General features: G+C 34.7%; 2 protein-coding genes across 10 annotated transcripts in view; one reads left to right on the top strand and one right to left on the bottom strand.

The window, feature by feature from the left end:
• Positions 1–7,520, top strand: part of VIT (vitrin) — an 87,823-nt gene extending 80,303 nt beyond the window's left edge. For all 6 annotated transcript variants that reach the window (XM_087966653.1, XM_026669342.2, XM_087966663.1 and 3 more), the window contains 5 exons: positions 1,177–1,280; positions 2,247–2,473; positions 4,474–4,987; positions 5,712–7,172; positions 7,204–7,520. In XM_087966653.1, the coding sequence (XP_087822779.1) occupies positions 1,177–1,280; positions 2,247–2,473; positions 4,474–4,987; positions 5,712–5,890 (1,024 nt within the window). In that variant the 3' untranslated portion in view covers positions 5,891–7,172; positions 7,204–7,520. The remainder of the gene's footprint in view (positions 1–1,176; positions 1,281–2,246; positions 2,474–4,473; positions 4,988–5,711; positions 7,173–7,203) is intronic.
• Positions 7,521–9,039: 1,519 nt separating this feature from the next.
• The window catches only part of STRN (striatin), a 42,442-nt gene continuing 36,414 nt past the window's right edge, over positions 9,040–15,067 (bottom strand). For all 4 annotated transcript variants that reach the window (XM_026669339.2, XM_026669340.2, XM_026669341.2 and 1 more), the window contains 3 exons: positions 14,432–14,539; positions 13,357–13,443; positions 9,040–13,274 (listed from right to left, as the gene is read on the bottom strand). In XM_026669339.2, the coding sequence (XP_026525124.1) occupies positions 13,105–13,274; positions 13,357–13,443; positions 14,432–14,539 (365 nt within the window). In that variant the 3' untranslated portion in view covers positions 9,040–13,104. The remainder of the gene's footprint in view (positions 13,275–13,356; positions 13,444–14,431; positions 14,540–15,067) is intronic.

Here is a 15,067-nt window from a genome sequence, read left to right as displayed (position 1 = left end):
CTCGATTTTGCCTTTAGGGTTTCTTAGGATGGTGGATATTTTTCTGTTTGTGCAGAATGCTGTTTTAATGTTGTGTTTTTGGAGGATCTTGCTGATTTTGTCTGTAGTGCCTTTTATATATGGGAGGAGGGCTTTGCCGTTCTCTTGTTCTCTGTCTTGGATTTTGGTTGGGGTTTCTTCTTTCTTTGGAATCCATTGGCTGTTAGTACGTTGGTAAGAGTGTGTAGTTCGGTTTTTAGGTGTTGTTCATCAGCTAAGCATTTTGTTCTGGAGATGAGTGTCCTATATATATATATATATATATATATATATATATATATATATATATATATATATATATATATATATATATATATATATATATATATATATATAAAATTAAATAGATTAGTGCCCAATTCTAGCTATCCAAAATTTAATTTAAATTTGATCTTTATATAATGTTATATTTTCCTGGATATGTTTCAGAGATATAAGGGTTCTAACTAATGGGAAGGGAAGGAAAGCTAGTCCATGCAATCAGAGTTCATGGAGAGTTATGTGCCACATGACACACTAATCTCTTAGAGATGAAATATGGGTCATGCTATGTTTTTGACTCAGGTGATAATGGATTCAGAAACTTTAATTAGATGCCTTGAGGAAGAACCATCTCAAGTTCCAACATGAAAACAACAACAATAGACTACTGATAAACCTATGTAAAATTAAGTAGGTATGCCTTTTTTAAACCAAAGAGCTGATTTCCAGTTATTTGAAAGCCTGAACAAGATGGAATTAGCAGATGGAAGCAAATAGTAAATTAATAATTCAATATGAATTATTAAACAATTTGAACAATTTATTATTAATGATTTCCTATTACTATTAATTATTACTATTAATAATTCACAGCAAATTATTAGTAATGATTAATAGTAAATTATTTTTTAATTGTTTATTATACAGCAAGTTTTATTTTCTGCTTTAAAAAATCATCTCTACAAATTACCCATGAAAATCTAATTGTTTAACTCTGAAAAGTAAAAGCATAAACTTCAGCATTCAGGAACTATTTGTGCATATAATTCTTTGTTTGGAAAAAAAATACCTGAAAATTGACTTTATTTACTTTCATTAATGAACTGCCATTAATACTGGGTTTTGCCTGTATTTTCCTCTCTGTTTTACAAACAGCGATGGTCCTTCTACTGAATTTAACTTGAAGGCCTACGCAAATACCAAGGACTTAAAAAATGCCATTGAGAAAATATCCCAAAAAGGAGGCTTATCTAATGTTGGTAGGTAGCTGATGTGTCGTACTAAATTTGCTTAAGAATCAGATGCCATGATTTGAGGTTATTGATTCATCTTCTGAATAGATTTGGTTCAAGATCATCACCTGCTTCATTGATTCTAGACGGTCTTTTCCGATTTTGGGGGAGGAAAGATGTTCTCCCAATCAACAGTGTTTAATTCTGAAAGATTGAGTCAATGTAAAGATACACTGTGGATACTCTATTCCACTGTACTGTATTAGGAAACTCATCAGTATTTGGCTTCACCATTTATTGGCCTAGGATTTCAAACAATAAGATGCTAAAACTGTATTATTTTCCAGTTTCTAAAGTTTATCATGCAGATATTGTAGAGTCATTCATCTTGCCACAAATCCAAGTAATTTCTATAAAATCAGAATGGATTATTAGATATGTATGGAGATTCTCAGTCATCCGGGTAATGGATGACCCAAAGGTGCTTTTTCAAGAGGCAACTGGATTAGATATGTAAGTGAACTTGATATACATCTGTAGTCTCAGACACATTTGGTCGAGAAAAATATTTGCATCATGTGTTTTTAATGGATACGAATATTTCCATCATAATGTAGGCAGAAGTTTTATTTCAGCTGTTGTTTCAGGATGAATGCTATTTCTATTTACATTTCAACCAGAGCATGTATTCCTATCAAAAAGACAGTGCAGATTTTGATTCCAAATCACAGTGCAGATAATTGCTTTACATCTACATCATTGATCCTGACAATAAGAAGCTTCCTACTGATCTGCTGCTACTGATCTGCTTCCTGCTGATCTGATGTTGGCTTTGGGGGTTTTTTTGGTTGGGTTTTGCTTCTGTCCTCCATTTTATCATTTTTAGTCTTAATAACGTCCAATACAATGCCAAATAAATAAATAGGAACTAGCTTTTTCAAGATTTACTAAACAAATGAACAATTCTTTTTCCTCTGCCACCCTCTCCCATAGGAAAAGCTTTGTCCTTTATTAACAAAAACTACTTTGAAGATGCCAACGGCAACCGAGGAAGTGCCCCCAATGTGGCTGTAGTGTTGGTGGATGGATGGCCCACCGATAAGGTAGAAGAAGCCTCCAGGCTGGCACGGGAGTCTGGCATTAACATTTTCTTTGTCACCATTGAAGGACCCGATGAAAATGAAAAGAAAAATGTCATTGAGACAAACTTTGTGGACAAGGTAAGGGGAAAGTGGCAGATTTTGGAGTGTGCAGGTATTATTGTGGGAAAATACGAGGTCTGATTACTTTGCCACATATGGCAGAATCAGACAAGAACAGTCTATAGTTGTTTTGCCAAAGTAATTACTTCACGGTCCTGGGACTCAGTTCTGCCAAACATTGTGAAAACGTAATATACACTAAAGATACCATACTTTTTTAAATTTAAAAACAAAGCCAATGAAAACTGTTTTTGAATAGTGGATACAGATAGTCTTCGACGTACAACTGCAACTCAGCTTAAATTTTCCATTGCTAAGCAAGACAGTTGTTAAGTGAATTACTGCAGTTGTTTGTTAATAACCTGGTTGTTAAGTGAATCTGGCTTCTCCATTGACTTTGCCTGTCAGAAGTTTGCAAAAAGTGATCACATGACACCAGGACACTGCAACCACCATAAATACATGCCAGCTGCCAAGCAAGGATCCACATTTTAATCATGTGACCAGGGAATGCTGCAACCGTCATAAGTGTGACAAATGGTCATAAGCCACTTTTTCCAGTGCCGTTGTAACGCTCACTAATGAATGTTTGTAAGTTGAGGACTATCTACATTTAAACCTGCTGAATACCACCTCTGCTCCAGGTGGATTTATTTATGAATTTATTGCTATACACATGAAAGCTCTGGATGTACCTTAGTTAGAACTTGCCTTCATAAGCTCTAGAGTTTAGACTGGATGCATTTTACAGAATGCCTTTTCAATTAAGTAGTATTCTTATGAGCTGGGATTCTTCCTGAAGGCTTGGCAAAGGAAGTCTCCTTCAAAAAGCAAAGCGGTCTTTGGGAATTGCAAAAATAACTTTTTCTTTCCTGGACACACCTTCTGATCATTTTGGGCACTTCCCCTCATAGGTTTGCCATGAAACACATTTCTTCTGAACTCTGAAGTGTTTCAGATTTTTAAGTTGGACAGGCTCCAGCCTAATGACTAATTTTGATTTTATTTAAGTTTGCTAGGCCAGAGCTACAATGAGCCCTTCTGAGACATGAACGCAGCACAAATTTGTATGCACTAATTTATGGTAGCTACATTTTACAAAGTAAAGAATCGCATGACTATGCAATCTATTCATAGAATAGAACAAAGTTATTTATCTATATATTTATTTAATCAATTTATAAAGTCACCCATCTCAACGAGTGACAAAATCCTGATTTTGCAGCATTAAAACTAATCTATGTATTGGACTTCAATCCCCATAATTTCCCACCCAATGTGTACATTGGTGATGCTAGCTGGAAATTGTGTGAAAGAATTCCTATAGAGTTCAAGACAGTAGCAATAGCAAGAGCACTTAGACTTATATACCACTCCAAAGTACTTTACAGTGGTGGTATTACTACCGGTTCTGTGGGCATGGCTTAGTGGGTGTAGTGTGGCTTGGTAGGCATGATAGGGGAAAGATACTGTAAAATCTCCATCCCCTCCCCACCCCACTAACCTGCTTTCCAGCTCCATTTTCCTGTGCAAGGCAACAAAAGAAGACCCAGCTGATCAGGAGGCAGCGAATAGATGAGGCCAGGGCCAACCAGAGGTGGTATCTGTCGGTTCTCCAAACTACTCAAAATTTCTGCCACCAGTTCTCCAGAATCTGTCAGAACTGGCTGAATAGCTCTGACTTTACAGCACTCTCTGAGAGGTTTACAAATGTAGCATATAGGCCCATCAATCTGGATCCTCTTGCTTGCAGAAAGCTATTTTAAAACTATAATGCTAAGTTTTCAGATCTTAGAACACTGGTGGAGACCAACTGCAAACTGGAATAATTCCAGATCAGCGATATTACAAGATTAAACCTAGAAATGTATAAATTTATTTTCTGGAAATTATACTCTTGAGCAAAAATCATGTAAACAGAGGGAAATCAGGGTGTCTACTACAGTAATTTTTGAAGATTCCATGTGATCCACTTATGGTATAAAGCTTTTTTTATTTTTTTAAATTCTATCATTTAGGCTGTATGCAGGACCAATGGATACTATTCTATTCATGTCACCAGTTGGTTTACCTTGTACAAAGTAGTGCAGCCTTTAGTGAAACGAGTCTGTGATGTTGACCGTCTGGCTTGCAGCAAAACCTGCCTAAATTCAGCCGACATTGGGTTTGTCATTGATGGATCTAGCAGCGTTGGCACAGGTAACTTCCGCACCATTCTGCAATTCGTAGCCAATATTAGCAAAGAGTTTGAGATTTCTGATACAGATACCCGGATTGGAGCTGTGCAGTACACTTATGAACAAAGGCTGGAATTCGACTTTAACAAGCACAGCACTAAGCAGGAGGTGCTAAACGCTATCAAAAGAATCAACTATTGGAGTGGAGGAACCAGCACTGGAGCAGCCATCAACTTCGCCTTTGAGCAGCTCTTCAGCAAATCCAAACCCAACAAGCGGAAAATCATGATTTTGATTACAGATGGCAGATCGTACGATGATGTCAGGGGACCAGCTTTAGCAGCACACCAAAATGGTAACCACCTGTTATTTTCGTTTCAGAAAGGTTTAGCCAGGTCTAAAGCTTTTGATCTGAAGAGGGCATTTAAATTAAGCCACAGTTTAAGATTAAGTTTAGCATTCCCAATTCCCCGCAGCTATAATTGACAGACCATTCTTGGATTGCATGAGGACCAAGTTTAATTGAGTTAGGTGGAATTGTTGAAGATTTAGTTCCTTTAGGCATGGCTGGCCTGGAATATCTTATGCTGTGTATAGTATGTGTATTGTCAACTCCTTAAACAAATTGCTGACATAGTAACTGGGCAATTGCAGGGGGGGAAAAACATTTAAATGGAGGAAGTGTCCAAGAAAAGACACCACTTCTTTTGGAAAATGCTGAATTGGGAGCAGATCAATTTTGGATTGAAAGCATAGCACAACTTTACTTAGTATAAGTTACAGTGAATTGCTCTTCGGTTACACCAAATTCAAGTTTCTTTATTCGTTTTATCCTTTCACTGTTTTCTCAATTGATGGGAAATTCAGCATGGGGTTCTGTGTACTTGAAAACCACTTTAAAAAAAACAAAACACCACCACAATTGTGAAGTAATGGGGGACTTGCATTTCTCCTTTTGAACAGGCACAGGCCTTTTCTTTTTTCATATCCTATCTGGATTATCATTAAGATGTATATGAATGCAGCATCAATTTTAAAAAAAGGCATTGATCCATTATGGTCTATTTTCCGCCCTGCAGGTGTAATAGCTTACTCAATAGGAATCGCATGGGCTGCCCAAGATGAACTGGAAGCTGTGGCAACTGACCCTGATAAGGAACATTCATTCTTTGTGGATGAATTTGACAGACTCTATAGATTTGTTCCTAAGATCGTTCAGAATATTTGTACAGAGTTTAATTCACAGCCACGGAACTGATTGCATCCAGCTACAAGGGTTGCATCGCTGAAATTGCCTCCGATAAATCAGGCAATGCAAGATGAGAAATTTTACCTAAAGGATAATTTCAGATCTGCTCTCCAAGCATAACCATAATAGAAGCTGTAAAGTGATGCTTCCCCTCACCCCACACCTCACCTTACTTGTTTCCAAACTGATAACAAACTGGCCAATAACCGTTTATTTATTTAAAATTATCAGGCCGAGTCAATGAATTTAACTTCTCAGTATAACAGCCATGGAATATTTCTGAGGACTTCAAAGCCACCTTTATTTTAATGATGATAGCATTACTTTCCCAGGGTGGTGGTGAAGTCAAGAAACAGGCTGACTTATCACTTTTGAATATTGTAAAATAGTTTGGATCCTAACCTTTAATTCCAGGTATTGGCAGTCATGTAAATCATAAGAAGCAAACAAGACACTGATTAAATATAGACAGTACGATGAAAAAAACATGTATCTGTGGCCTGCTAACCACGTACTGAAGGAATAGTTTTCAGCACATTGTATTTTTCCTTTACTAACATTTCATGTGCTTCAACTGTATATCAGTCTGTAACAAGAGCCCAAATTGTGAGACAGATAGATATAGATAAGTTCACCATCATCATTCTCCTTATTACATTCATGAAGACAGCATAGCCAGAATTTTCCATTCATTGTCATATAAGTAAGGAGAGCAGCCGGCTGACTAATCTTGACAACTGTTACAAACATGGTACATCCAATCAATCATAAGTCTCATTGGGAACAATATTTTCCTTTAAAAAATAAAAACTCCAGCAAATGACTATTAGCGTTTGAATTCTAAAACAGAATAATATTTATAATAGATTTTTTTCATCCTTAGTAGACTAAATAGAGGTTGAGCCCTAATAGCGGTTTCCTGTGGCTTATCTAGGATTTCCATACAGAGAAAAAAATCTACAAAAGTAGCTTGAAAGTGAAAATACTCTACATATATAGAGTATTTCGGCTGAACCATTCTAATCCATGTTTCTTGACATTGCAAATAGTGAGACATATTAAACTAGACTGATTCTATTTCAGGAAAGACTATATACTTATATTCATATTTATTTTTCCTATTTACAAAAAGAGACATTAATTGTAATTTTATAAGTATTTACTAAAGGTTTTTTTTAAAGATAACTGGCTCTTTCTAGAACCCATACGAAGATGAATTACTGTGCTACGTTAGATAGTTTTGGTGGGGAGACCAACAATTTCACAAGTATACTGTGAAGGGCCAGTAATTGTTATCAGCTTTCTATACTTCATTTCTTAAGCACTTCTTAATGTTTAATGGTCAGTAATTGTTATCAGCTTTCTATTCTTCATTTCTTTGTCTTCTGAAATGTTGTTTTAGCCCATTATCTTTGCTTTGCTTCCCTTAGTGAAGGCAGGTGCAAAGAATGTATTCAGCTGAGTACTGAAGAAACTTTGTATTTTTTGTGAAAGAACCATGAATTTGTGAATCTCAATTCCATGCCTTCCCCCTATGAACTTATATATCCAAAAGGGAGCAAAGCTCCATCTTCTATCTTATAATAGCTTTTTGTAAGCTGTGGTACTTTTTCCAATAAAAGTTACAAAATTGTGTTAACATTTTTTTAATGAAAAAGCAAAATGTTTCATGTTTAATATTCAAAAGAGGCTATCATGTGCACACTCTGCCTTGTTCACATTTTTTCCCCAAGAGGAGACAATAAAAAAATCATGTTTCCTTGCATGCTTGAACAGACCCTCAGGCTTCTTATGAAATACTCTTACCGTATTTGCATGAGATTATTGGTCCATGAAGTTTTCAGCATGGAAACAATATAAATTATGCATGCCCTACAAATGAACATTTTAGTGGCTAATTCTTAAGTGGATATTACTATTGTTCTGATGAATTCTGAATAATCAGAATTCTGTTTCAAGCTAATAATCCAAATATGGGATGAGATTAGTACTAAAGCAAACTAATACTGCACTGTATGACAACTACATATTCGCAGGAATGCTACAATTCAATTGCAGCGTATTTCTAAAATTATCCTTTTAAGTATAACGGGTGAATATTAGAATATCTCAAAGGTATCTGAAGTGGCTCTAACCAGTCATTATCAAATTATATCATTTATAGGCCTGCCACACAACAGATCAGAAGAAATGTTTCTCCATTGTTTTAAAAAGCTTCGCCAATCAGAAGTCAGGACACCTGGCTATAAAAACAGGTGCCTAATCGAGCCCTGCACAGTTGCCTATGTCCTGTATAGCAATCCAAAATGTATTTTAGAATGAATGCCAGCCATAGCTGTTGGCGATAGTCCTGTTGCGGTCACTAAATCCTGAAACACAACATTGCCCAACACATATTAGACATGAAAATCTGTATTGATATATTATTGGATTGAATTGAGCTGAGCTGAACAAAACTTTTTTGGCCAAGTTTGATTTGACACACAAGGAATTTGTCTCCAGTACAGAAGCACTCAGTGTACATGTGCATTGATAATCACGTTGCTTTTCCTAGATATCATGTACTATGTCTTCTTGAAATTATAGACTCCAACTAACTTGGATGTATATAACTGATAGATTAGCATTTCTGTATAGGAATTCAAGAATTTTCATTAGTGCGGGTCATCAGCTACATCTTATACATAGCAATACTATGCAGGAGCTTTCTGACAAACTTATAGGTTAGGCATTCCCAGTCCATGATTAGAAAACTCAAAAACACCTATATAATAATCTACACTGCAGCGTGGTACCATTTTTCAACCGCAGCAAGTTTAAGATATGTGGACTTCAACTCCCAGAATTGGCTGGACTTAAAACATATATCTAACTCCCCAGTCCCTTGTTTTGTTTAATAAATAACTTAAAATAATAAATTTAGGAGAATTCAACAGCATAATTCTTTTTAAGACTGACCCCTACTGAGATTGGATTTTTATTCAGTGGCAGCAATCAAAGATTATTATAAGCAAAACACACTGTATTTCTATGGAGCAAAAACCAGTTTATAAAGAAGCTTTTTATCTTTCTATTCTAAACCTTACATTATCAGTGGTTTCTCCAACCTGTTACACCCATACATTTGTGTGCCTGTGTCAAATGCAAAGATACGAAGGTGTTGAAAAATAGTATTTATTAGCACCCAATGTACATAAATATATATTACAAAGGACATTTATTTGTTGCTGCAATGTTGAGTAAAGCTGCTCTGTATAGTGTTACTACAGAAAGGTCCATTAGATTTTATTCAACAGAGAATGCAAGTACTGTACAAAACATTCATACTTTATTAGCAACTACCCAGAGTTACTACCTTCATTACCACATCACTTTTACCTCATATTTAATTGCAATAACAGAAGATTACAAGAAAATTTTCTTGGTAGACAGATTTACTCAAGATGCTTCACAAAGTTTGTGCCATTTGCTTTTTAAAAGTTTATTTTTTAAATTGCTATACTAATTCTCAATTGGCATGTTCCACTTTTTGCATCTTTATCTGATGTTAACCAAATGACAAACTATATTGAAAACTTTAAAGTGCATACTTATAACAATTATGAATAACTCCTGGACTAAAACTAACAGATACTGAGTAATATTCAGTGAAGAATTCTTTGTTATAAATATCCCTAAAATCTAGCATCATCACCGTTTTCTGTTGATGCAAAATCTCCTAATATGATGAAACTGAAACCTAAATGATTTTAACCAAAATTTAGGCAAACTGGTATTACAAAGCATTATGAAAACTATTTCCAGTATAATAAAAATATTGCAAATTCTATGTATGTTTCCCTGGGAGTAAGTCCTGTTGATCATACTTCTAAGTAAGCATATATAAGAAAATAGAGGGAATTATGAAAGCCATTTTTATAAAGAAAAAAAACTCTCACAACATTATGTCAAATCAAAAAATAGTTTGAGAGGTTCATGATTAGTATCAACCATACTTCATTACTTCTTTCTGTTGGTCCAAGCCAATATTAAGGTTTGTGTCCATGATAAATACAGTGATCACATGAACTATGTAGATCCTTGTACATATTTGTTGAAGCAGTCTATGATGGTTACTGCTACCATGCTAAATGCAGAAAGATTTCTACTCTTTTTCAGGAATTTAATGTATAGTTTTTGGGAGGGATTTCATTTCAGTTTAGCTGTAGTATAAAACACAAGAAACAAACCACCGTTTCCAGTGAAGAATGAAAATCACTTCTAGTACTAGCAAGACTACTACCAGTTATCTCGAAGTAAGAGACTTAAATCCAAATACTCAAAGAATTCAAATTAATCATAACATTAAGATATTTCTTTAGATTCTCTGAAATAAAATATGGCAAAAAGAACATAAGCTATTGCCATTCTGTTAATGCTTAACAAAAAGTCATGTACTAAAATATAACTTTATGTATGCACAAAAATTGCTCTGCACATGCAAAATCCAAATCTGTCTATTGTCCAGGAGGGCAGTTAGTGAAATGCCAAGTAATACACTAGAAGAAATAAAATATATCCATCCAACTACAACCAAGCTGCGCTTTTGTACTTTTCAAGGACTTTAAACAATTGGTTTAATAAGAAGACCAACAAGACAAATATATACGGGTACCTGTAAATCACATATATTACTATGACACATGGTTACCATTGTGTGTTTTCAGTTTGTTGATTTACAGTACAGGGTTTCGTTTAGCATGCAGTTAAGGGTTTTTTGTTTTGGTTTCAAACAACAAATGGAGGTTTAAATTTTCTCTGCCTGGTTTGAAAAAAGGATAAAAGGAAAAAGGGGGAAAGAATGTGCTCTTGAAATAAATTATGGAGGGTCTAAGGGCAGCACTAGTTCACACATTTCTTCCTGTTCTTCACGAATCAATAGCTACAGTATCAGAAAACAAGCATATGCTCAGCATTTTCTCCCTGATTAGCTGCATGGGCAAAACATTTAAATAATTAGACATGATTTCAATTACAGTATGTTAAATGAAGGCAGTTGATGTGATGAACTTAACTTGAATAGCATAAAGAAAAGATACACATTGATCAAACTGATCTAAAAATGAGTATGAGTACATAACAGAAGTGCAATCCAAGATTGCAAGATATATGAAACAGCTTATCAATTAAAAAGGGTATTTTCAACTGCAACAGAATATATCTGTATTTAGTACAATCCAGACTGTAATATGCAATCTGAAAGACAAACAAAGAATCTGCAACAGAGCCTGCAACCTCATAAGGCTACATTTTGTTTGCTCAATGGCACCTCAAAACTCTGGCTATTTGCTTGTTTTAAAAGTCACTTCTCTTGGATCAAAAATTCACTGAGCAGGATGTCACATCCTTCTGTCAATGAACAGGAACATTTGTTACATTCATAATTTAATCAAACATACTGACCTATTAGTGATATGTACAGCAATTTAAACATCAGCAATTTTGTATTATGTTGCTTTAAGCAAAAAGCACAATACTATTTATGTTTTATCCTTTGTATTAAGTCTCAAGAACTTTCATACTAAAACATTGAAATTATCCACAGAATCTTCCCTTACTTATAATATATACTGCTTACAATCTCTGTCATATATTTATACATATATATAAATATATATATATATATATATATATATATATATATATATACACACATACACAAAATATACACAGTTTAACATCTGTAATATCCTTTTAAAAAATAAGGATATCAAGCTAGTAAAGGGAAATACACAATAGTCACACATAGATTAATGTGTTTTGTGCAGTTGGATTTTCTGCTTTGACACAAAATCACAAAAATAATGAATGTGTAACGGCTAATCCTATTTAATCAGTTTTTGTAGGAGAGGAAACAACTATAACAGGTTTGGGTTTTTTGTAACAAACCTACAAAAAATATCCATTAAAAGTACCACAACATAATAGCCAAAGATGGCCAATCTTTTTAAGTTTCAAGTACTTTCAAAAAGCAAATCTAGTCCTATATTCCCAACACTTCAAGGCCTGCTATATAAAGCCATGACAATTGTGGGCAGTAGGCAAGGGGAGAGAATAATGCATATAGAAGAACACCATCTACCTTTGGACACTTGCAGCTTGAACTGGCATATACTCTCCCAGTTTTGGCAAACATTATGGAATCACTGATAGAGGTCAGGAAAGCATTGTTGTTTCATATAGGTTTTGTCCATGGTAAATAGAAATCAATCACCTCACATATCCCAAACAGTACTGCTCTTGTATGGTTTATTAGGTTCTGATGCAGTACAGTTTAGAAAGCAGGAGAACAGCATACACATGTTTTCCAAACCAATAAGCATCCCAGTGAGAAAATTTAGAAATTGCTTTTGTTGAGTAGTTGGAAAGATATGTAATATTCCTTAGCTCTACAATGAACAGTCATTAGCATCCGAAATGAACCAGATCCTTATTGTAAACATATGTCCCATCATCTTAGAAGAAGTTACATTGAAGGTTATATACTGTGGTTCCAGCCACCTGTTAACATTCATTTCTAACAGTTTCAATAGAATTTACATTTATAAGCCTTTTACATATCTTATTTTAACATAATTTTAGAAAATGTATCACATTCATATTTTTAAATAGTCAATACTTTAAATCCAACCTGTCTATTATAAGACTCTACAGGCTGAGATTCTGTGACTCATTTAACCATTCAGTGCTAGAAAAAGACACAATGAATTAACTGTCTCAAGGATCTGAATTGCATGAATTTCCAACAGGGGGAACATTCTAACTTAAGATCTGTTTGCTATACCCTCCAACTTGTTGTCCTGTAGAAGTGCTGACTGGAAGTTCTTAAGAATTGCAAGCCTCAAGACCTTTGCAGTACACCAGGTTGGGAGAATCTTATCCACTAATACCCAAGCAAGCTGTTAGCCTGTGTGCTGCATAAATTGAGACAGCACCTCATTTTGCCCAATGCCAGCCTAGACAAAAAAGGACACTTTCAAAATTAAAATGGTTCCTCCACAGATCGCTTGAAATAGGGAGTTTCCAAGCTCCCAGGACTGAGATCTTATAGTCAGAAGCAATTGCTAACATTCACGAATTAAAGGTTACAAGCTCTTTATCTTTTGTACAGCTTATGTTATAGATATAGACATATATATTTATAGATATGTACAAGGCAGCTAGAAGGATAGGGAAGTGTTGCATCATACAAAGACTTTGGCAAGTGCATCTGCTCCTGCACTGGCAATATAACATTTGGTGGGATGGAATGCCACATCATGAATGGATTCATCGTGCTTTTTGCGATGAGCCGTAAATTCCTGAATGCAGGTTTTGCTTTCAAGGTTCCATAAGCGTATAGAACAATCGTGGCCTAAAGGAGAAAAACATTTTCTTACTTTTGTGACCAATCCTGTTGTTAGCAAGACACTTTTAAAAACACAAAATGTACTTACTGCCGGACATCAAATATAAGCCATTTGGATCGACGGCTAAACTTGTGACTGCATCCAAGTGGGCTACCATAGAGTGGATCAGTTTCCCTTTGCAGTTGAACATACAAAATATATTAGAACTTGCAATAAGCTTAAGATATTAAAGAAAGTTAGAAATGTAAAATGACATGTACTCACACTAAACATCTATATTGTACCATGTATTAGCCCAAAACAGAATATCTTATTCTTAACGTACTCTCTTTGCTTGAATAATCACCTAATTATGCACTGTTCTTGTCAGTGCCACCTTTACTGTATGATTCTCAAAACTGATACTTGAGTCACAGTACACCACATCTTTATTAGTTCCCAAAGGAATAGATAAGCATCATCTTTACAGTTCTCTCCTGCACTTCCCAAAGGTATGAAATGTAACTTTACAAAGCCTGAACTTTTACATAGCGTTGAAGGAAGAATCTGTAAACACATTTGCAATATGTTACTGTGTTGCTTACACAAACTTTTAATCAGCTTCTTTGCCAAGCTAAACAGTTAATTCTTGAACGGAAATGTATTCAGTAAAGCTGAGTCCTGATTGCACTACAGGTTTCTTCCTTTGGGCACATACTGTAAGAATTATAAACAACAACTACAAGCATTTTAAGGGATATGATTTACAAATTTACTTTTATTACGTTCTGAGCAAAAACAGCCTAAAAATCTTTTCTGGAAGATTTTCACAAGATTATACAAAGAACAAAAAACCACCACAGATTTTAACAGCAATCTCATTTTACCCTATGTAGAGAACACATTAATATAAATTGTTTCTCCAGGTCTCTTAAAAAAATGTGAACCAACGACAAGTATCAGGGATTTCTTCCATAAATACAATGCATTACCCACTTAATTCTATAGGCTGCACTGCTCAGCCAACAAGCCGTTTTTCTTACAATCGTTTTTGTCTGTCAGTGGTTAAATTGGATACTGATCTTGAAATATTCACCACTTAATAAAGTTATTTTCAAATTGTAGGTGATCCCATAGTATTTTGGGTTTTATGATATGTTATACAGAGAAACAGGCTACTTACCTGTGTTATTGTCATAGAATTTAATATGCCTGTCCTCATGGGCTGTGATGCTTATTGGAAGAGTTGGATGGCTGATCACTTTGTTTATTTGGCAAGAAGTGTTAACCGCTGTTGACAGAAAGCACACATGAAAATAAAATCAACTCCAAAAAATATTCAAGTCACATAAAATTCTGAAACACTAATGGCCTCATCTAGTAGACCATTCTAATGAAAAAACATTTTCAGGACCCAATCAATTATATTTACATTATTTAAATGGTTTATGTTCGCTTTATGCTATTAGGCTCTCTAAAAACATAGTGGATTCCTACATAAAGCACACAAAAGAAGAACAAATGAAATACCATATGATTAAATGGACAAAGAATTTTGGGCACAATATAATGATAGAACAATACGAACATATGTGGTTAAAAGATTCAAATTTACATTATGTTGTAACCTAAAAGACAAAATTTGATAAAATTTTGTAGCATTGATATAGAAAAAATTTCAAGAATATATAAAGATACTTCAAATTTATTATGAAAATGTGCACAACATGAAGGGTTATTTTATCATTCCTGGTGGACTTGTAGAAAAAGCCAGAAATTTCTGGGTTCAAAAACATAATAATACAAACAATTTTAAAGA

Source organism: Notechis scutatus, chromosome 1 (assembly GCF_049901735.1).
Source record: "Notechis scutatus isolate UNSWTSFEM ecotype Mainland chromosome 1, rNotScu1.2, whole genome shotgun sequence".
Classification (NCBI taxonomy): domain Eukaryota; kingdom Metazoa; phylum Chordata; class Lepidosauria; order Squamata; family Elapidae; genus Notechis; species Notechis scutatus.
The sequence above is the reverse complement of the archived record's forward strand: the minus strand, read 5'-3'. Positions and strand labels throughout refer to the sequence as shown.